General features: G+C 39.0%; 1 protein-coding gene across 5 annotated transcripts in view; it reads right to left on the reverse strand.

Moving 5' to 3' along the window:
- Positions 1-24,270, reverse strand: part of GUCY2F (guanylate cyclase 2F, retinal) — a 106,713-nt gene that overhangs the window by 11,867 nt on the left and 70,576 nt on the right. For 3 of the 5 annotated variants that reach the window (XM_016160414.2, XM_016160409.2, XM_016160404.2), the window contains 7 exons: positions 21,552-21,701; positions 18,411-18,559; positions 12,421-12,584; positions 11,427-11,619; positions 7,981-8,155; positions 4,535-4,633; positions 1,556-1,650 (listed from right to left, as the gene is read on the reverse strand). In XM_016160414.2, coding sequence (XP_016015900.1) covers positions 1,556-1,650; positions 4,535-4,633; positions 7,981-8,155; positions 11,427-11,619; positions 12,421-12,584; positions 18,411-18,559; positions 21,552-21,701 — 1,025 coding nt within the window. Of the gene's footprint in view, positions 1-1,555; positions 1,651-4,534; positions 4,634-7,980; positions 8,156-8,802; positions 9,133-11,426; positions 11,620-12,420; positions 12,585-18,410; positions 18,560-21,551; positions 21,702-24,270 lie in introns of those variants that run through there. The other 2 variants (XR_001598911.2, XM_016160430.2) reach the window with 2 other exon arrangements.

The raw sequence follows: 24,270 nt of genomic DNA on the forward strand, positions 1-24,270 counted from the left end.
ACCCTAATAACCAAGACTTGACATGGCTTTAGGAGAAGCCTCTCACTCCAACTTGCTGTATAGCATGTTCCCAAATTCCCTGGTGTGGGGGAAACTTGAAGCTGCAAAGAGCCCTTTTAACATAGTCTAGCTTCTGTATCTGAAACACCCAAAGATGTGATTGCTTCTGACTGGAATTTGGGGGCAATAAAAACCATGAGGGTAGGGGCATACTTTTCCTTTTCAGTTTCAAAAGTAATGCCTCTTCGGCAATTCAGTTTTTAAATGAGGACAACTGTGCCCAGCAATACAGAGAGGAAAGTGCTTTAAGAGACCAAGCTGTCTTTGTCCTCCTCTGCTGAGAAATGACAGAATATATATTGGGATCACAAAAGCCATGGGTGATTTGATTAACTTCCCAAGTAATATCACCACCCCCATCATCTCACTGAGTTATCAATAGATGTGGGAAAGGAACCTCTGTTCCCTCATAAGTGACTCATCCCACTGGATGAAAGAAATTAAGGATCTATTGGAAGGGACAAACTAGGACTAGCTAGACAAAGAACTGATCAGCTAGAATCAGACCTTCTAACCTTTAATTTCTGAAATCTATTTATATGTAAATTGCCACCATTTGGGGGAAAGCATGCCAATGACAGAAACAAATTATGCTTTACTGAGTGAGCAGGTTTTGCATGCCCAAGAAAATCACTGAGGAAATAATTTTCATGAATATGGTACCATGGAAAGAGTAATGAACGGGAAGTCAGGTTTCCTGAGTTTTGGCCTGATTCTGCTATCAGTTGACTGTGTGACCCTGATCAAACTACCTCACTTCTCTGGACCTTGGTTTTTCATCTGAAAATGAAGGCATTACATTATTAGGTATCTAGTCTCTTATAATAGGGGGAGCCAGAGGCCTGAGAGTCATCCAGAGGAAGATGAAAAAAATGCAATGGAAATGACAAGAAAAAAGAGAGAGAGAGAGGAATAAAAGAAAGAAAGGAAAGGAAAGGAAAATTATTCTAATTCAGAATCCCAGGTCATGTGATAGTCCTAACAGAGAGAAAGGTGATATAAAGTGTTCGTCTATCATAGGAACTGACTTTATTTATCTTGGTCCTCATAGAAAGACACAAACAGGGGGTCAATGGTGGGGATGAAAAGTCAGAAAGGGCAAATAGAAAATCCAAACTCATCAATATTGTAGCTTATTGAACAATGTCTAGCATTGCCAAAAAGTAAACAAAATGGAAATTAGAAAATATAAATAATAGTGCAGCTCACTGGAAAGCCAAATCTGGGAAATTATTTAAGAGAGAAAGATGCAACTCATAGTCTGAAAAATACAAGAGTTTTAACAATCCTTTTCTGTAACCATATTTTAAAGAGAAAAAAAAAACTGAGGCAAAAAGAAACAATCTTTTGGGAACAACAAAATGGGGCTGAAAATTCTGCCCAAATTATGGCTCTGAGTTTCAGACACCCATGTAAACTCTTTCAGCAGACCATGACCTCTCCAGAAGCAGGTGTATCCAAGTGGGTTGACTCACAAAACAAAATAACATTATACCTTGAGCTCTGTCTTTCCTCGAAGCTCCACTTCATAGCCCTCATTCAAAGCTCGAAGAATTGTCACGGTACTGTGACTTACGTGGATGCGATAAGCTGTAAAAGAGAAGGATGATTTTGAATCTTTTCAGGTAAAATCAATGAGAAAATATTAATGTAAAAGTCCCCAATTTCTAAATGAACTAGACCCTAAATGAAGTCTCTGAGAAAGAGCTTTAGTTAGGGTTTCAAAGGAAAATGAGGGGGAATGATGGTCTTCCTCACCAGGCCCAAATAAGGCATTAGTTGTAGCACCTATCAGCTCCTAGACACTATCTCAGATGAAAGACTATGCAAAGGAAAGTTGTTAATTTAACTCAAGTGTTGAGGTGGAAAAACCAACAACCACTATTGCTGAAACACAACTTCCTCTGAAGGAAGTGAGGCTTCAAGCAGAGTCTCTCACAAGCTGCTTTCAGGGATGAACTCCCAAGGTTTACATATCCTACTTAAGAGACAAAAAAGTGTCTTCCATATACATCCATACAACTATCTTTCAATATTGCTATACTTAAAATAAAACATCAACAAGAAATGGCCCACGACCTCTGTCAACATTTTGTGGTGACTGTACATTTATAGCTGTATTTTAGGTGGGCACATCTAGCTGTGTATACACATGAATGTGTTATTTTCCAACTAATTATCCCAATCTGGGATAAGAGTTTTACATAAGAGACACCGACTAAAAAATTTGTTGGAAACTAAGTGTAATTCTTTGGTGAAGAACAATCACTTATTAACTGAGGCAGGACTCTTGACTGTCATCCTATAAAGTTAGACCTTGTTCAAGTTGAATCTTAAATAAAAATCCAAGACTTAATCTCACATGTACTTGAGAAGCTAATTCTTTTAAAAGCTGAGTACAATCTAAGTCAGAAGACATAACTGAAAAGAACCCAAAGAAATTTATGCTAAGTTTACTTACAATAACTTTTATTTTTTTGACAGTTCAGTGCTGTTGTTAGTGTCTTTCTCATTAACTCATGGTCACCCAGAACATCTGCTAAAAAGGGTAGTCTCATACCTAAAAGTCATATGATCATCTGGTGTGTTCCTAGTCAGCCCTGTGTGTGCCATTTCACTAGCATCTGGCTGTCAGGAAGCTTTTCGGTAGGGTAATCCTACTGATGGGGAACACACAGCTCAAGAGAGATATTTCATTTCAACCACCACCTAGTTGTGTGACAAGGAGGATCACTCCAGGGCTAGGGTACTAGTCACTTCGATTCTAGACTCAGTGGATTCAACGGGCACAAAGGAGGTATTGATAAAATCAATTTTTTAATAGACCTGTGACATGCCTCAGTCTCATATCAAACATGAGGTTAGAGGCTACCTCTTTAAAGACATTCAATCTCATGTGGAGCATAATGCCATATTTCAGTCCCAGTCTTTAGCTTCCAGAAAAGCACACTAACCTGCTCCCTTACGTCAAATACAACATGTGTATCCCTCTCAATGTCTTACTTACATTGTCAATGCTTAATAAACACCTGCTGCATATGAGTCACTCCATTTTCTTCTTAACTGATCACTGGATGAGGTACTGCCTAAACCTGAAAATTCCATTTCTGTTCTCAGTTCTATATTTTTAGTGTGAAATGTGTGGAGTTTCTTTTGTGCAGACCAGAATATTGCTTTAGTCTTCTACAAGTTACATCAATCCAGGGTACTGTGTCAAACCTGTATTGCAGTTCCATGACCATTTTCACCTCACCTAGAGTTTTACTTCAAGAGCCAAGTCATATGCTTGTAGCAGTTCCTGAATGACTATGTCCATGGCCTTGGCTGTGTCTGTAGAGTTCTGACTTTCCCAGATGTCAGAAAATTTATTCTGACAACAGCTTCTAAGGTCCATTTTGCCTCCTTAATCATGGCTGTATAGTCTAGATTGACTGAGACCGGACTCATTGTGCAAGCCTGTTTCTGCACATGAGTGATGAGGAGTGGGGTCAGACAGGGTATCACCCACTATTAATATAAGCTGCCATATCATCAGGGACTAGTTTGCTTATATTGATGAAATTTGGGAAGAGTTTGTCTTGCTTCATAACTACCAGAGCCAGGGCTGCTAAGATCTTAGTGGGTTTTTTTAATATAAAAACCATGAAAACTGTATATACAATCTATTGTTGTTCTCTATGCCTTTACTGGCATGAACAAATCACTTTGGTCAGCCATGATATAGGTAGGGAGTACACTGTGATTCTGACATTGCCTTAGCAGTGGCAGTATATAACCAAGAAAGAGTTGTTGGCAACAGAAAAATGTCATAATGGTTTGTACCATTTTCTTCTCAAAGTGGGAAAGAAATGATATCATTGATACCATGGATGTTTTGATCAAAGCTAAGAGTTTATATACAAGTTGGAATTAATAATTCCAGAATCCTAAGCTCTTTAGGTTGAGAGATTGTTGCTAGCTAAATTTGAGGGGGCTATTCGGTGAAGCCAGAACTCCTTGGGTCCTAACGAGCTCAAAAAGAGGACTAGAGCAGCAAACGGTAGCCAGTTAGGAGGCAGCTTCCTCTGGGTATGTCACCACAAACTTGTTGAAAAACTAAAAATGTCAGTTTCTTACCTATTTCTTTTTTCAACATGACCCCCCAAAAAACACCAGGATGGACAATTTTTACTTTACCAAAAGGATTTTTAAAGCCGTTTTGCTTAAATACTGGCTGTTTCAATGTTACTTAGCTACGGCTTTATTTCTAGAACAAGAAAGGTACATGTTCAATCCAACATCACCCTCTACTGGTTTGCCACTAGAGGCCAGGAAAACTATAAGTTAAATCTCCTTAATTTTCTCAAATTATCTTTTATTTTTCTTTAAAACATTAAAACATCAAATACCCTGCTCTCTTTCCCCTCTCTTCAGGAAGAATCACTTTCCAAACAGTGTAGATTGCCACCCCTTCCATCCCAATATAGGTACTCACGTAACCCTGTTGATTCCATCCGAGAAGCTGTGTTCACAGTGTCTCCGAACAAGCAGTATCTGGGCATGGTAAGGCCCACCACTCCAGCAACAACTGGCCCTATAGAGTAGCAGGCAGTTGGGATTATAGTCAACAAGTAGGCATCCAGTGCTAACAGAAGAACACTGCCAAGGGAAGGAATGTAATTGCATAAAGGAATAAAGTTGCCACCAAATAGCTCTGAGAATCCTGAGGAAGATTTATGAGTAATGAACTCTTTGGCCTACAAGAAAGCAAGTGTATAACAATGCAAACATGACTACCCTTCTGATTTATACCTTTATTCTAAGCAGCAGTCATACCCAAGATGCTTATATCTGTCAACAGGGACAAATAAGCATCAAACCCAAACCAGAAGAGCCTACACAGAGATTCAGGATCCAAACATGTTTGTTGCAAGAAAAAAAAAACGTGAAATTTTCTTGTGACTTAGTGTTGGAAGGAGGAATGTCAAAGTACTATCTGTCTCCCAAACTGTGTCTATCAAGAGAATTATTGCTAATACAGTTGGAAAATCTGAAGAAGCAGAGTTGATTTCAATCATTTGTGTTAAGGGCATGGAAGATATATATGTATAGATATATATTATATTGATAGATAATCCAAGAATACATTTTAATTGCCTTTAGAATGTTTTTTGTACTTACAATTCAATATAGCCATGTTAAATTTCATAGAGTGGACCTTACTTGAAAAAAGTCTTCAGCAGCCATACCGAAAACTCAGTTCAGGAATAGTTAGGAAGTTCTCCACCTTCACCTTTCTGGTCTGTATTGTGTTTCTATGTTAAAATTGTTTAGCTTTGTCTTTTTGCTGTTTCCAGAGTTAGAGAAAGTAATTAGTGTTTTTGCTTTTAAAAGTTCTTTCTGAACTTTAATTTTTAAGAATAAAAATAAGAACTACAGAATTTATGTTTCCCATTTTAATTTCTTCCTTACCCATTCAGAAGCATTCATTGAACACTAAACTAGACACCAAAGGGGGAAAAAAGGAAATGTAATACATGGTCTCAGTTCTCCAAGAGTTTATAGTCTAATTGAAGAAAAGAGACTATCGAACAAAGTAATTAACCAACAACCCAAGACAATGTATGATTGAGGCAAAATACATGCTACAGGTAGAAGTGCTGTAATAGTTTAGAAAAGGGAGGTGTTGCTTATTAGGATCTGATTCAGTCAAGAAAGATCTGATGGAGAAGGTAGAATTTGATTTGGATCTGGAGGGGTGGGTAGCATTTGAATAGTAGAAAAGGGAAATGAATCAAAGGTTTGTGGTTGGGATTGAGCATGGAATTTGGGGAAGTTCATAGAGAAAGCAGTTTGCATAGTTCAGGCAGCTGGGGAGAAATTGTAGACAAAATTGGATAATGGGTTGCACAAGCTGGAGGACCTTGAACCACTAGATAATTTCGAGCAGGGAATTATATAATGAAAATGATTTTACTTTTTTTTTCAGATCAGTATATAGAATCCATTGAAAAAGTAAATGGTATAACCAGAGAAACATGTTATATGATAGTTGCAGTAATCCAATTACAGTATTGTGAGTACTAGAAAGGCCATGAGGATGGTGGAGGGGAAACATTTATCAAAAAGAGAGACATGAGGAAAAGAGAACCAACAGACTTGTTGGCTGATTGACAGTCATGAGGAAACTGACATGGGCTTATGAACTTATGCTGGTTTGTGGGAAAGGATGACTTGAAATTTTAGATATGTTGAATTTGAAGTAATGGTGAATCATCCTAGAAGAGATGTGCTGAGGGGGGTTAGTGAAACTAAAGTACCAATGAGAGATGATAGCTTTTCTTTAAAATAAAAATACTGAACACCTACTATGTGATAAGCATTCAGGATACAAACATGAGTAAGATATGGTTCTAATCATCAAGGAGCTTATTATAATCTGATGGAAAGACAGACAAACAAATGTAGATTATGCTGATGACTATGAGAAGGATGAATAGAAAGAAGCAAGAGTGGAGGGGGGAAAATGCTATTGCTGTGATCCAGGCAAGAGATGCTGGTGGCTAAGTCAAGGACAGATTCAAGAAATGTTTAAAAGGTAAAATGTTCAAGAATTAGTAATTGGTTGAATGGTGAAGGTCAGGTGAGGGTTGAGTCAAGGAGAGCGACTCCCAAGACTAACCAGAATCACGAGGTAAATGGTGATACCACTAACTGAAACAGAGAATAAATATGGAAAGAAGAGAAAGTTCACATAGGAAGAAAATAATTCTGTTTTGGATGTGTCAAGCCTGAATTTTCTGTGGAACATTTGAGTGGAAATGTCAGCATCAAGTTTGATATATAAGGCTGAAGCTTATGGAAGAAGACATATGCTGAAGTTCTGGACTTGGAAGTCATCAACATACAAATGATAGTTAAACCATAAACATAAATAAAATTACCCAGAAGAATATGTAAAGAGAGTAAAACAGTGGATAAAGGACAGATCCCTGGGCAATACGAATACCTAAGGGACAGAAAGAAACAGAAGAGAATATTAGACAATGACAGAAAATGAAAGCCAGGTTGCAGTGGGTTGAGAAATGAGTTAGAGATCAAAGAGACCACAACTCAGACCTTTACAGAAAATGTGGGAGCAACCAGTTAGAGAGCAGGAATAGCTGGAAGAGCCAGTGAATGAAATGGAGAAGCAGCATTTGGTGAGTGAGAAAATGCCAATTGAGGTAAGTTTTGGGGAGGACTGTCAAGAATATCAAATGTTTCAGAGAGATAAGGGCAGACTAGGACTGGGAAAAGTGGTGAAGACTGAAGCCAAATTGCAAAGGGGCTAAAGAAAGACTGGATACCGAAGAAATGGCACAGTGAGTGTCAATCACTCATTTAAGATATTTGGTAGGAAAGGAATGAAATGGATGAGGAGAAAGGAGCCTAGAAGAGAAAATCAATAATAAAGAAGACATGAGTGGAGAGAGAAGAAAGGCTAGTAGTAAGATATCTGTGATGTCAAGTGTAGTATCTGTCAAAATACCTGTGAACGTATGAAGGTAGATGGGAATAATACAATGAAAGGGAGAACCAGAAGATATTCAAGCAAGTGGGAGGAGTGTGGGAGATAAATACATCAGGAGTTGAGATTTTAACCAATTAAATGAATTATCCTAAATACAACACATGCATGCTGATCTTGTATCATAGTCAAACAAGTAAATATTAGCTCTAACAAGAAAGGTAGACTGAAAGGGTTTGGTACCTTGAACAAGGACTGCTGCCCACTGAGAACAGAGCAAATCTGAGTAGGCTTAAAGAAATTATGCAGCACTAGACACCTGTATAATCCAGCTGCCAGTAATTAGAGAAGAACTACCCGTTCTCCTCTTTTCTAGTCTTCCTTTGAGGTGCATGGAAAGGTCATCCCTTGCTTTTGCAGGTTGTTGTTACCTGAGTGCAGGCCTATTCGAATCCGGACTGGCACTTCTGGCATGTGCCGCATCTTGAAGGTACCCACAGAGCTCAGGATATCTAGGGACATATTTGCAATCTCAGCTGCATGCCTACTGCCGTTCCTCTTTGGGAGCCCCGAGGCCACCATGTAAGCATCTCCAATGGTCTCTACCTGAGAATTGGGGGAAATAGAATCAGTGAGCCAATAACTTCTTTGTGTGTGTTGTGTGTGTGTGCATGTGTGTTTCACAGAGTTTAAGGGGTATGTTGGAAACCAGGTGTTCTTGTAAAGCGAGAGAGACAGATTATCAGTGGTTCACAGGCCTGGCTGCACATTAGAATCACTTAAGGAACTTTATAAAAAAATACTGATGTCTAGGTTCCACACCCATAGATTTTGAAATAAGTGCAGCTACTTTACAGGGTTCTGGCTGGCCCCAGAGAACTATCCGGCTCCAAGTAATTCCTGGGGGAAGGGGAAGTGGAGTTTTCTGGGACTGTCTGTGGAGATCCATGGGAGATCACCCTAGGAAATGGTGCACATGACACTCCACCATAAAGCATTTCTCTAGGTGATCTTGGGCGAATAAAGTAGGGCAGCCTTAAGGTAAGTATAAGAAAAGGGAAAGGAAGGAAGTGGAAGTGTTTGTTCCTTCTACTTTGCCTTGCTGATATGATAAAGTTAGTTTTGCAATCCCATTGGGTAAAAGAACTGGGTCTTTTACCACCAGCTATCTCCTCCTCTCCTAGTGGCTACCTCTGAAAGGGCAGAAGTACTAGCCCTCAAGCGCTTTGCAGGGAGCAGTTAGAGCTGGATACCTGAAAATCAAGGCAAATCTGTGCTCTTCATCTTCCCCACAAAAATGTGCTCACTCTTTGAGGTGATTAGTGGATTGGAGCTTTTCAAGTAATTCCAAAAGAGAGTAAGCGGAAAGGACTCCCATGAAATCTGCCAGTCAGACTCTGTTAGTACAAGTTTAGATCCAGTTAAAATCCATGTTCTCCTAAAGAACTGCACTCATGAGTGCAATGGTTAAGAGCATGAAACTCTGAAGTCATGTTGCCTTTGTTAGAATCCCAGATGCACCATGTATAAACTGTATGGGCTTGAGCAAGTCACTTAACCTCTCTGTGCTTCAGTATCTTTATCTGTAAAATAGGGATAATGACAATACTTACAGAGTTTTTTAAAACTAAAAACTTAATACATGTCAAAGCACTTAAAATGCACCTAGTAGATGATAAGTGCAAGCTATCAACATCATCATCATCACCATTGTTGTCATTATCATCATTATGATCACTATCATCATCACCAAACAAACCACAGGACTGTGGCTATGACTCAGCTCCAGAGAACATTTAGTAATCAGCAATAGGCCCCTCATCGTGATTCCCTATCTAGCCCATAACAACAATCCTTTGAACTTACAGAGCTTTGTATCTCAGCATGTTTCCATTCTGGGCCTCCCTTACCTGGTGCACTTTCATAAAAGGATCCTTACCCACAACTAAGGATGCCTGCTTACACAGAGGAAGGCAACAAGTACCACGTAAATGCTATATGGAAGGGAGAAACTCATTGGCTGGCCATTATCAGAGACCAGTGGTTAACCCTTCACCTTTTAGTCAATCACCAAGGACTCCCCAAGGATATGGATGAGAAGATTAGAAGGAAAGGGAGCATGGGCACTGCCTGGCCTTAGTGTGAGACTGTTGTAGAACTGTGGGTTGCATAAGCCAACATAAAGACAGAGAAAGGAAGAGGCGATATGCAAAGGGGTCTAGTTGAGATGAGGTGGTGGCAGGAGAATCGAAACTGAAAACAAAGCATCAAGTTCATGATTCTACAGTAGTCTTCTCAGTTCCATGTCAGATTATCAAGTGCCAGGGAAAGTGATTACAATTTTACAGGTAAAGAAAATGAAAACAAACCAAGTTTGATGACTCAATGCTAGTTCAATTTTTATTTCCTTTGCACTGTGTTTTTAACAAACAAGACTAAAAAATTAAATTTTATTTTTTGATTCACATAACCCCGCTCTGTCCTGGAAACGGCCCACTAACTCCCTACTGTAACCATGAAGTACCATAATACCTTATGGCCTCATCCCTAAGACCCCAGAAATTATCTGAACAATGTCAGCTAGATTGATTAAACCAGTGGCTGTGTTACTGTTCATGCTGAATAACCTTTAATTTTAGTTTCAACGAATTTGCTTTCAGTGGTTTGTTTTTTCTCTTTAGTTTGGTCGAGTTCAACAAGTTGAAACAGGTAGACTGATTCCATGGATTTTTCCTCCTCTGTGGTCTCCATGTATGCTTCATGATTAGTTTGCAGCTCCTGTTGATCGACAGGTATAATGTCTATTTCTGAGCCCTATTTAGGTGACTTGGCCTAGCTCTGAGGCTATCTACCTGACCCGAAAGGGCCCTGTCTAATCTGAAATAAATACACTGCCCTGCATGTGATTCAATAGTTGGAACATTTTAGACTACTGTGAAGGATCCAATGAATGAAGCTGCTCATCCTCCAACTCTACCTTTGTTCCTAAGACAGAGGAGCAGTCTAAAATATGGGATGCTTGGGGCATCTTCCTCCATCAATAAGAAAAGTTCCTTATTACAGACAACATAATATCCCTGCACAGCTATGAAAATTTTAGCAATTTTCTGTCTAGGAACAAGATAACACATAAAATCAAGGGTAAAGAGTCATGGCACCAAAATGAGTGATTGTAGCCATCTGTTCTCTACTCATCTTATATAACCTTTGATAGGAAGAGTGGAAACTGACAGGCTGGAGGGGTGGGGGTAGGTAGGAGCAGGAGATTGCAACCTCACAGTTAACCACTTCTTCAGATCTTAGACCAAAAGATTTGCTCTTGGTTACCCTGTAGCAATTCCAAACAGCCTCAGGTTTAATAGCTCTTTGACATGTGCAATGCTAGAATTCCTTCCTATATAAAAATCATACCTAAAGGAGGAAAACAAATTTTAACAGCACATATTCGATCTACACAAATTTTCCAAGATGAATTCTATAGCAGTTACCAACTATGGACAAAACACCAGCACTTCTTCTGTATCCCCTTCAGTGCCTAGCATGATACTGCCTACTCTATGGGTAGTCAGCCACTAAAGTGCAATAACTCTTTCAGACCAAACTACTTCTTAGTCCCAGTTCTAGAAAATAGCTCAAAAGAAATTTGACCAGCAATCTCTTGCTAGATTGAGACTTGTTTTATAAAGTAAGAAATTATATTAATTCTGTCATTCATTTCCAATGGAATACCAATGAACATTTTTAAATCTAGTATTTAAATTTTAAATATTAAATAACAGCATTCAATAAAATTGTACCCTTCAACTTTGAAGTATACATAGATAAGCCTCACATAAAATTTTTTCTCTGGAATATATTTCTCTGCTAAGTACCTTACCTTATAGACATCATGACTGCCAATGATGGCATCAAAGAGTGTGTACAGGTCATTGAGAAGATCTACCACCTCAATGGGCTCACTCATGGCTGAGATGGTGGTGAAGCCAACAATGTCGCTGAAGTACAAGGTGACCAAGTCAAAACCCTCGGGTTCAACTGTGCAGCCCTTTTTGAGGGATTCAGCAACTGATCTGAAAAGCAGATACCACTATTCCTCAGAGGACACAAGCCTCTCTTCATGCCACACACACCTACTAAAATACAATTTCTCCAAAAGTTACTTCCAAGTAAATGATGAGGAAGGAAATGTCACTTAGATGGAAAAATTAATTATTTCACTTATTTTACAAATATACATTGAGTGCTTATAATGTGCCAGGCACTGTTCTAGATGCTGGAATACACCACTGAACATACAGCCCTGGTTTGTGCCTTTGTAAAGTTTTTTCAACTTTCTATCCTTCCTCAGCATCCTCCACCCCATGCCCCCAGTGAATGTTCCCAGGTGATTGCCTTGGTAAGAGACTAATTTCCTCAATTATCTCCTAGAAGATTGTTAGAATACAGTGCCTTGGAAAATTTGGAAATTGTAGTAACAGATAATGCTTTCAACTAAAGGAAAATTTGGAAATTGTAGTAACAGATAATGCTTTCAACCAGAAAACAACCCTGCTACTTTTCCTCTAGGAGCTCAACAAGTGCCTCCTTTAAATTTGTCAACTTCCAGGAAAAGTCATGAAATGACACATAGAAAAACCAAGGCACCAAAAACTTAAATGACCAGCATGATCCACAGGTAGCAGAAAATTAGGAAGTATGCTCTGCTCCCTTGATTTCCAATTCTTCTTTGATTTGAAGGTGTGACTCAAGCCTACTGGGAGTATAGAGGGTGCAGGATGGGGGAGGGAGCAGTTAGTTGATGGGTAATTTTTTCTATTTTTAAGAGAACACACTGTGATAAGGATTCATACTCCACAGGTGTTCACACATACGGTGGTAGCATCTGTGTTAGAAGCTTTTCAGTTTTCTGTTTTTCAATTTCCAGCTCTTCAGTCCGCTCCTGGATCAAATCTTCCAAGTTGCTAGAATATTGTTCCAACATCCGAAGCATAGAATCAATGATATTGGTCTTCTTCCCTTTATTGAAGGTTTTAAACTAGAAATAAACAGAAAGAGGAGCCAGCGAATTCTTACTCCCCAAATTCAGATATGATGAAACAAGACCCTTTATCACAAATCCCTTTTTCTAAAATACCAGGACAAGAGAGGTGAACCCAGGTAAAAATGGCAGAAGTCACCACCTACCTCCATTATCACCCTGGCCCAGAGGGCAGAGAGTGCTGTTTTACCCTTATAGGTCCTCAATCTACTAAATCATCCTTATCTTCTAATGCTACTATGTTGCCAGTTCTTCGTCAGTGGAAGGTTCCTTGATCTCTTAAATCTGACCCAGGATCTACATGATAAGATCTACCCCTATTTATTACCTTGGGGTCTAGGAATAATAATGTCCCATAACACCTGCCCTTCTTGTTCGTTGGGGTAATTTAGAAACTCAGTTGGTCTTGCCCATTCTCTGCCCTTATCCCTTAAAAGTGATTACATGCCACAGATTTTTAATATACCCTCCTGGGACCCTGTCCATCTCCAGAAATGGAGTTTGCCACAGCATCGGAATCACAAAGGGGTAGTCACTCCTTGCTGCTGTATTCAGTATGCACAAGGCTGTGTTCACAACAAAAAGACTGGTGGTAGTTTTATTGAGCAGACATCTAAGAATCCATCCCAGGGAACACTCCTGAGCCACACATGCTCCACTTAGCACTCAATGCCACAAGCTCAACATCAGTTTTTTTTCTGAGCCTGGTCCACATCTACACATCCATACGATCTTGCAGGTAATCTCAGTAGCCAGATCAGCTGTCTTGGGCTTCCATTATTGCCTAACCCAAGGAGCCTCACTCTCCTATTTTCATTTAAGTTTTATTAGCTACAGGGAGTTGGGAGGTTTCCCTTATCTTTCATACAGTCTAAACTTCTACTGAAGCATTTTAGTGACAGCAGCCCCAGAAAGGTCTTTTTTTAAGGTCCTGTGATGTGCACTCTTTCTATCATCCCCCTCTACACTGCCTTCTGAAATAACATCTCTAGCATCAATATAAGGGCAAATGTTTCTCCTGCTTCATGGTAAGTTTTTAGAAATTTGACCTTCATGGTCCTTTGACTTTTCTATACTATTGAACACTTGTTTGAGTGTCCTTAAGAAACCCAGCCAGGCTAATGGAGCATCGTTAGCTGGGGACATGGATGACTTCATATGCAGGGCCCTTCAGGCTCTCAGTCCAACTCTTTCTCTTTTCTACCTCAGATACCTGTCATTCACAAAGCATCTCAGTGCTGTACAACAGCAAGGCTCAAAAGCTTCTTCATCAGAGCTAAAACAGCACTCACAGAGAGCACCATCAGCTTCAGTATTCTGTAGATTCAACAAACCCTACTCTTTCCATCCTTTCCTCATTTCCCGCTTTGAGTTCACAATTCTAAGAAAAGAATCATCCTCTTGAGAGAAATTCAGTATCTTATTTCGTTCCTCATTGGTTAAGAGATTTACAAATTTTTATTAATTAATTAATTAATTAATTTACTTATTTGCCCAGTCTTTCTAGATGCCCAGTCTTTCTAGATGCTCTTCCATCCAAGTACTAACCAGGCCAGACCCTGCTTAGCTTCCGAGATCAGATAAGATAGGGCATATTCAGGGTGGCATGGCTGTAGTATTTATTTATTTTTTTTTTGCGACATTGGTTAACGAAATCCAATAAGTTTCAGCTGTACACTTTAACAGTAAGGCATATGTGTATTCACACTGTGTGTTCACCTCCCATAGTTAGATTTCTTTCTGTTGTCACATATTTGACCCCCTTTACCATATCTATCTATCTCCTCCCACATCCCCCCTACACTCTGCTAACCACTAGTCTATTGTCCATGTACATGAGTCTCTGTTTGTTTGTATTGTTCATTTGTTGCTTTTAGGTTTATATCACACATCTAAATGATATCATGTGATTTTCAACTTTTCTGTCTGGCTTATTTTGCTTAGCATGATTATCTCGAGGTCCATCCATATTGTCGCAAATGACGGTATTTCATCTCTTCTTATGGTTGAGTAATATTCCACTGTATATATATAAGCGACAGCTTCTTTATCCAATCATCTGTTGTAAGACACATCAGTTGCTTCCATGTCCTGGCACCGTGAATAATGTTGCCATGAACATCAGTGTGCAAATATCTTTTTGGTTATCAGTTTTCAAGTCTTTGGGAGTAAATACCCAATAGAGGAACTGCTGAATCATATGGTAGATTGATTTTAGTTTTTTGAGGAAGCTCCATACTGTTTTCCATAGTGGCTGTACCAATTTTCAGTCCCACCAACAATGTATGAGGGTTCCTTTTCCTCCGTGTCCTCTCCAACATTTGTTATTAATTCTCCTGTTAATTATAGCCATTCTAACAGGTGTGAAATGGTATCTTATTGTGGTTTTGATTTGCATTTCCCTAACAGCTAGTGACATTGAGCATCTTTTCATATATTTGTTGGCCATTTGTATGTCATCTAGGGAGAAGGTTCTGTTCAGGTTCTCTGCCAATTTTTTTTTATTGGATCATTATTTTTGTTGTTATTATTGAATTGTGTGAGTTCTTTCTATATTTTGGATATTAGGCCCTTATCAGAAGTGTCGCTTGCAAATATATTTTCCCATTCAGATGGTTGTCTCTTTACCTTGTTGACAGTTTCTTTTGCTGAAAAGAAGCTTTTTAGTTCGATATAGTCCCATTCATTTATTTTTGATTTTACTTCCCTTGCCTGGGAGGTCAAATTCATAAAGGTCCTTATCAAAAATTATTTTTCCATATAAATATGGGTTTAATTCTGGATTCTCAATTTTGTTCCACTGGTCCGTGGGTCTGTTTTGCTGCCCATACCATGCCGTTTTGATTACTATTGCTTTGTACTATAATTTGAAGTCAGGCAGAGTGATGCCTTCAGGCTCATTCTTTTTTCTAATGATGGCTTTGGCAGTTCGGGTTATTATGTGCTTCCATACAAATCTAATGATATTTGTTCTATTTCTTTAAAAACTGTCGATGGGATTTTGATGGGGATTGTATGAAATCTGTATATTGCTTTAGGTAATAAGGTCATTTTAACTATGTTGATTCTTCCAATTCAAGAACATGGAATATCTTTTCATATCTTTGTATCTTCTTTGATTTCTTTTAATAACGTTTTGTAGTTTTCATTATATAGGTCCTTCACATGTTTTGTTAAATTTATTCCTAGATATTTTATTATTTTTGTTGCAATGACAAAAGGAATTCTTTTTTCCACTTCTTTTTCTGACATTTCATTATTAGAGTATAGGAACACTGTGGATTTTTGAACATTGATTTTGTATCCATAAAATATACTGTATTTGCTTATTGTTTCTAGAAGTATTCTTGTGGAGTCTTTAGGGTTTTCTATATAGAGAATTATGACATCCAGAAATAGTGACAGTTTGACTTCTTCGTTTCCTATTTGCATGTCTTTTAAATTTTTCTCTTGTCTGATTGCACTTCCTAGGACCTCCAATGTTATATTGAATAACAGTGATGATAGTGGACAGCCTTGCGTTTTAGTAGCATTATCATTCGGCCTGTTCCTAGAGGTAAAGTTTGTAGTTTTTCACCATTTGGTATAAGGTTGGCTGAGGGTTTTTCATATATGACCTTTATTATGTTATATTACTTTCCTGCTATACTGATTTTGTTAAGTGTTTTGATCATAAATGGATGCTGTATCTGGTTGAAGGCTTTTTCTGCATCTTTTGATATGATCATATGATTCTTATTTTTTAAAATTTGTAATCGATTTGTGTATGTTTAACCATCCCTGTGCTCCTGGGATGAAGCCCACTTGATCGTGGTGTATAATCTTTTTAATATTTTGCTGTATTCAGTTTCCTAGTATCTTATTTAGGATTTTTGCATCTGTGTTCATGAGAGATAGTGGTTTGTAGTTTTCCTTTTTGTGTTATCTTTACTAAGTTTTGCTATCAGAATAATATTGGCCTCATAAAATAAGTTGGGAAGTATTGCCTCCTCTTGATTTTTTAGAAGAGTTCAAGGAGAACAGATATTAAATCTTCTTTGAATGTTTGGTAGAATTCACTGCTGAATCCATCAGGTCCTGGACTTTTACTTTTTGGTAGGTTTTTGATAATTGTTTCAATTTTCATACTGCTGATTGGTCTATTTAGATTTTCCAATTCTTGATTTAGTCTAAGAAGATTGTACTTTTCAAAGTACTGGTCCGTTTCTTCTAGGTTATTAAATTTGGTATTATATACTTTTTCATATTATTCTTATATGATCCTTTGTATTTCTGCGATGTCAGTCGTAATTTCCCCTCTTTCATCCCTGATTTTGTTTCTTTGTGTCCTTTCTCTTTTTTCTTTAGTGAGTCTTGTCAGGGACTTCTCAATTTTATTAACCTTCTCAAAGAACCAACTCTTTGTTGCTTTTATTCTTTCTATTGATTTTTTTTCATTTCCAATTTTATTTCTTTCTGCTCTGATTTTGATTATTTCTTTCCTTCTGCTGACTTTAGGCTTCATTTGTTCTTCCTTTTCTAGTTTTTTAAAGATGAAGCAGTAGGGGTTTTATTTAGGCTCATTCTTGTTTTTGGAGGTAGGCCTGTAATGATATAAATTTTCCTCTTATGAATGCTTTTGCCGTGTTTCAAAAGTTTTGATACATTTTAGTATCATTATCATTCATTTCTATGTACCGCTTGATCTCTCTTTTTATTTCTTCTGTGACCCAGTTATTCTTCAGTAGCATGTTGTTTAATCTCCATGTATTTGTGGTTCTTCTTGATTTCTTTTTGTAGTTGATCTCTAGTTTCAAAGCACTATGATTAGAGAATATGATTGGTATGATTTCTATCCTCTTATATTTATTGAGGTTATCTCTATGTCCCAGTATTTGGTCAACCCTTGAAAATGTTCCATGTAAACTGGAGAAAAATGTATAAGTAGTTATTTTGGGATGAAGGGCTCTGTAAATGTCAATTATGTGCGGTTGGTCTAATGTGTCATTTAAGGATGTTATTTCCTTATTTTCTCTTTCGATGATCTATCCATATCTGCCAGTGGAGTATTTAGGTCCCCTACTATGATAGCGTTTTGGTCTGTTTCTCCCTTTAGTTCTGTTAGTAATTGATTTATGTATTTCAGGCTTCCTGATTGGAAGCATAGCTATTAATAAATGTTATGTCTTCTTGGTGCATGATTCCTTTTATCATTATGAAGTGTCCCTCAGTATCTTTCTGAAATTCACTCTCTTAAGGACAGAGTTTATCACTTTTCATGCACTCTATTGCCTGAAGATTCCCTAGGAACCTAAGGAATCTCTTGCTTTTGTATTCCATATTTGTACTTTATTTCATCTCAAATACAATTTCAAACACCCCATATTTTCCTTACCCTCCAAAAACAACCTGATATCACTTAAATGGTATATTCATCTGAGTTCTCTGGGATCTCCAAAGCAAAAATTACTGTACGAGGATCCCCATCTATTTCATGATGCCCATCTTATAACAGTTTCAATGCTATTGCCTTGCAAATGCCTGGTGATTTAATTGCATCTTTGAAAGTTTGATTAGGTCAGACTATGGCTGGTCTAAAACAGAAGTTCAGATATAGAAGAGCACAAAAACCAACCCTTGTGCTCTTGGAGGATGTGCTGGGATGCTCCAGCATCAAATACCTCTAAGTGGCTACTTCCGTGCTTCTTCTCCAAAAAAAAAAATATGTATTTTTCTCTTTTAAGAGATTCCTACCATACTATGACAAGAACTCAAGAAGTTAGTTTTGACTAGGCTGGGTTAGGGTTGGCTGCTGTACCAGGCTAAGATTCATGCAATCCTTACCTGGTTAAATATTTCATCAAAAGTTGGTCGCTGTTCTGCAGCCTCAGCCCAACACTGCTTCATCAGTTGGAGACATTCTGGAGGGGCATGCTCAAGAGGAACCACTGGCCTGTACACAGGAGGAGGTTTCTTAAGTCTGTCAATGATTTCTGTCAGGAAGCAAGAAGAAAAAGGTCTACAAACTGTAGGAAAAGCACCAAGATTTAGCAAAGACAATTGAGTTTTTGCCAAGAAAGGGGATGGTAAGGCGAAATCACAGAAAGCTCATGTCCTTGCTTCCACCTTTGGTGGCATGAATATAAATTGTATCTGAGCAAAGGTCGCATCAGTCAATTGAGGAGGGAATGGAAGATTAATCAATTTGAGCTATTGATATCATTTTGGCAAGTTTACCCTGCTTTTTCTAGGTTTTAGATGTGGCCTATTTCATATCAATTATACCTCCAACGATCTTACTCCCTTCACCCATATCCAACTCATCTAAGCCTTCTAATTCCCACAATAGATATAATTACCTCCTCCCACACAGGAAGGTCCAAGCCTAGCTCAGGTCCTAGGAAAAGAGGGTAAAGAACTCTAGTAAATAGTTCAGGACCTCATCAGAAGCCTCCTGTCTGCTAGTCCTTGAACTCCACTTTCAGTGAAACTTCATCAGACTGTGGGCTGAGTGAGGACGTCGCATGTATTGTTTCACTTGATTCTCATTACAGACATATCAGACAAATGAGATAGGAACTCTTTATTCCCCAGAAATGAAAACTGAGACAAAGAAAGAGTAAATAACTTATTCAGTCCCATGGCTATTGAGTGACAGAATTCAAATATGACCCCAGGTAGTCTCAGTCTACTATAGTATCTTTCTTTCAAATCTCAGACCTCAACTTGGAATTTGAAATTCCCAATTCAGACACAATGGCCATTAGTGACCAGATATCTAGATCAATCAGACTGACCTTTTTACAAACAGAGAAAACTTCCTAGAAGTAGGAGAAAATGGGTCGATTTCAATGTCTCTCTGGTAACCCACACTAGGCCTCAATTTTATCTCTCTGCTTCCAGCCTAGCCTTCTCCAAACCATTCCTAAAACATGAATTTGGCCATGTCGCTTTCTTGCATAAAACCCATTCATGACTTCTTATAACCCACAGGATAAAATCCAAGCTCTGACTATATCTTCAGTTCGTTTCTATTCCCTCATTCCCTCTCTACAACCCCAACTCTAACATCCTCATCATGAGCCAAACCTTGCTTGCCCCAACAGTGTGCCCTTCCCATTGGCTGTAACACTCTACCAGTGCTGCTTCATACCGTAATGAGTGTCCCTTTGCCCCATGAAAGAATGTCAGCTGTTGCCTCTGAATTCTCAGCTCTTAGTGACGTCACACCCTTTGCTCCTTTAATTCAGGTTGGCCTATACCAGTAATGGTTACTCCATTACAGCACCCTGCTCTCAGTGCAATAGATTTCATGTTAATCAACCCTTTGAGGCACAGCCACCCCATCCAGTCTCTAGTAGAGTGAGTCCTTGTCCCTTTCTCAGAACATCATCAGGTTGAATGGGTTACCTATCCGCATTGGTCCAGCATGTTTCATGTCCTTAAGGAGCTCACAGTCCAACTGAGGTGATAAACAATGATCTGAACAATACAAGTGTCCTAGCAGACATACACACAGGTGGGCACAGAGGGGGCATTTGGTTCACACTGAAAAATATCAGAGAAGTCTTCCCAGAGGAAGTGATAAAAGTTGGATAAGGTAAGGTGGGGATAAGGTGAAGGCATTCTAGTTACTATAAACAGCATGCGTGAAGGCATAGAGGTAGCAGAGACCGTAGTATTTTCAGGGCACTGTCAGTCATGTGACTTATCTAGAGTGTGAGGAATGACAGAAGCCTAGAGGGGTGGTTAGGGGCCCGATTATAAAGAGCTTGTATGTCATGTGAGAAATCTGTGCTTCACCTAACAAGTGATGAGAAATAGCTGGGAAGCCTTGAATAGAACAATGATATGGGACTCTGGGGCAAAGGACAGCTAAGTATTTGGGAGTTTTTGTTTTATTTTATATGCCTTTTTAAAATCCTTTATCTTGAAATAAATTTAGACTTCCAGAAAAGTTGTGAAAAGAGTAGTTGCCTGTATACCCTTCATTCAGCTTCCCCTAAAATTAGTAACTTACATCACCATAGTACAAGGGAAATTAAGATTAAGATTGCACAATACTATTAGTAATCTCAAGTCTTCATTTAAATTTCATCAATGCCCCCCCCCCCAATATTCCTTTTCTGTCCCACAGTCCAATTCACTATCCCATACCAGATTTAATTATTGTGTCTCGGTCTCCTCCAGTCTCTGGTAGCTCCTCATTCACTCTCTGTCTTTCATGACTTTGATACTTTTGATGAATATCAGCCAATTATTTTGTAGAATTCCTCTCAGTTGGGGTGATGTTTTCCCATAGTTAGACTGAGGTCATACACTTTTGGCAAAAATACCACAGAGGTAGTGTTGTGGCCTCTCAGTGTGTTATAACAGGGGGTACATGATGTTGGTGTGCCTTGATCACCTGGTCAAGGTAGTGCCTGCAGGGTCTTTCACTCATAAACTTAGTATTTTTTCCACTTGTAATTAGTAAGTATCTAGCAGGTTCATACTTTTAGAATATACAAATATCCTACTTCTGTTCAAACTTTTGCCCACTAATTTTCATTATTCATTTGGCTACTGGTCAAACATTTTAATGGGAGACGAAGATGAAAACTTGTGACCTGTCAAAGGGAAAGCATGGGAGGACCTTGCCTTGCAGAAGCATCATGAAGGATACTGAAATACCTGGCAAAAAGTATCTCAGAGGAGTAGAGGGGGCTGCTAAAATAAAGGATTGATATAGGTCCTGTGAGCCCTTGGCTTATGCCACAGTTTGGAAAAAGACTAGCTTCTTGGGTGGAGAAATTTCTTCCAAATGCTTAAAATTGCCTGTTTCCAAGTTCCATCTACACACAACACAGGCTGCTTGCAGACTAGCAGGCAGTTAGCACAAACATGTAACTGTGTTCATTCTTCTGGCAAATCACAACTGCCTAGGTTGGCCTGATAACCTGGGTCATGGTGACTCCTGGTGCCCTTTTCTCACCCCCCACTTACCGTCAGCAGGCAGATCCATCATGCAGAATGGGGTTCCCCGGACCATCACTTCTTGCATGATGATGGCAAAACTATAGACGTCACCTGCAAAAGAACCTAACCTGCTGCCCCTAGGGGCTCTCAACAGTTCAGGGGCTGTCCACAGCAACTCTGAAAAGAAAGCATTGTGTAATGAATGCAGGGAGGATTAACTGACAGCATTTGCAATGCCCTCAAGGACTCCCAGGGTGCTGTTTCTGACTGCTTTATACTTTTATTAGACAGACTCCCCAGAGTCTAAATCTATGAACCTAAGGAATTACCCACAGAGAAAGCATACTACTTTCCCCACCTCAGGACAATGCAGGCAGATACTGCAGAGGTGATGGGGAAGGTGCAGAGAAGCTCAAAGTAGAAAAACTATCTGATGTTTGTTTTCTTGCTCTCTTGAGCCTGCAAGTAGCAGTTGGCAGGCTTCCAGGGAAAGGTGAGTACACTGACAAACCGGTTGCCATGGATTTGCTGTTTGCTGAGATCTGTATGTGTCAGGTAATTTGATTTTGCTGGAGCTCAGCGAATCATAAGTTGCTTTCTTCAGTTCTTCTCTAAAAGGATAAGAGGATCCCCAGGACTCCTGTTCCTTACAGAGCAAAATGATACATCTATTCCTTCAACTCAGTTCTTAAAATATTTATTGAAAGTCTACTGTGTACCAGGCATTGTGGTAGGTGCAAGTGTGGTGCAATAGATAAATTAGGTCTTGCCTTTGCCCTTGCAGAGTTCACAGACCAGAGGGTAAGACAGACATGTGTATCTCTAACTGCAATACAAGAGACATAGTGATGAGTCCCGCTATATAGTGCAGGAAAATGAATCTATTAAAAGCCAAAATTGAATGTCCACTGTGTGTTATGCTCCATTACAGACCCCATCAGGGAAAAAAAACATATTATTTCTGCTTTCAAAGAGTTATGACAGTCAGAGACTCGGAAATACTTTGGGAGGGCCCCTTAAGCAATATATAAAGAAATACACATTAACAATATAAATGGAATAGTCAAAATTTGAAGGGAGTGTTTTATATTAAACCATATGAAATTGCCATTTCTGTTGGTCAAAAATTGTTAGATATGACAATTCTACAAGGTTCAAACAAGTAAAAAACTGAGCTGATCAATTTAATCCAGGAAGTCTTCCTGGAAAAGTTATATCTTAAAGGAGTTTGTTAAGATGGTCAAGGATGCAGTTTCCTAGAACTGAGAGGGTAAAGCTTTTCCCCTAGAAAGAAAAGTAAGTGCAAAAGCACAAGAGGTAGAAAGGAGCAAATTGCAGATGGGGGTGGTGGTAAGCAGATTAGCTTGGCTGAAAAGAAGGGTCCTGTTAAGAAATAAAAAGAAATGAGAAATGGGGTTGATGAGGTGGGGGAAGGAGGGTGCCTGGAAGAATGAGGGCAGAAGGTGAGAGGTCCTGAGAGGCAAATGAAGGCATTTGAAGTGAATACAAAAGGCAGTAGGGGTGCAGGAGTTGGAGAGGGATTTGATGAAAAACCATGTTTAGGAAGATTAATCTGGCAAACTGCACAAGCTGGATTGAAGAAAGAGAGAGGCTGAAGTCAGGGAGACCAGCTAGGAAGTTATTACAGTAAGATCCAGAGGCAAAGTGAAAGCAGCCTGAATTGGGTGGGGATGTCAGCAACAGTATAGGAACCAGATACATTGGAAGGCTATAATGGAGAAGAAAGTGACAGGGCTGGGAATAGGATCAATATGCTCTGAGAAGTGGAGAAAGTTGTAGTAAACAGCATGCTGATGGCCAGATAGATAGGCTGGAGAAGAGTGTCTGCTGAGGGTGGAAGTGGCAGGAGGGAAAGTGCTGGCTTACTTTTCATCTTGTTAAATTGGAGGTATTGAGAATGGAGTCCAGGGAACAAGTTCTTATGAAGCAGGAAGGAGGGTAAAAGGTCTGAGATTATTTTATTTATTCGTGAAACCCAGGAAAGAGAAAGTAACCCTGGATATTCTTATTTTAAGTCGATCCTGATCAAAATGATGAATCAGAGAATTCTGGCCTTACCCACAATCATATCCTCATCTTCTCTCTTTATTCTACAGGCGTCCCCAGCCTTTGTCCCCTCACACCCCTGCCCCTATGAAAGTCTGATACACTCCCTATAGTGAATTTGCCCTGATGTCTCCTTGCCTACATGGACTAATATATATAAATAAAACTAAAAAGATCGAATGATACTTAAGTCAAAGGAATACATTTCTGACCATGAGATTTCAAGCATATGGTTTTGGGGGGAGGACAGGAGAGATATTTGGGAGCAGGGAAAGTGGTATGTGACTACCTCTGACTGGCAACCTGCCTCTCTCTCTCTCTCTCTCTCTCTCTCTCTCTCTCTCTCTCTCTCTCCCACCCCCAACACACACATTTAAAAGCACGAGAAGGGAAAAGAGGACAAAACTCTCTCTGATAAAAAGCCAGGTTATTAAATGCAATCATTACCAAATAGTATTTTCAGAGAGCACTTACATGTATGTTGTTAATGGCTAAAATGAGGCTTTATCTGCACTGTACTTATATAATTGAGAGTAGACTGTAATGAATACACTTAGAGCCCACCCCATTTTCCCATTCCCATTCCAGAGCCAAGTAAGAACTACTACCTACCATTAGACTTGAACTGTCAGGAAAACTAAAAAAAAATTACCTAAGCTTGTTTTGTATCTGCTGAGGG

The sequence above is a fragment of the Rousettus aegyptiacus genome, unplaced genomic scaffold (assembly GCF_014176215.1).
Source record: "Rousettus aegyptiacus isolate mRouAeg1 unplaced genomic scaffold, mRouAeg1.p scaffold_m13_p_9, whole genome shotgun sequence".
NCBI classification, from domain to species: domain Eukaryota; kingdom Metazoa; phylum Chordata; class Mammalia; order Chiroptera; family Pteropodidae; genus Rousettus; species Rousettus aegyptiacus.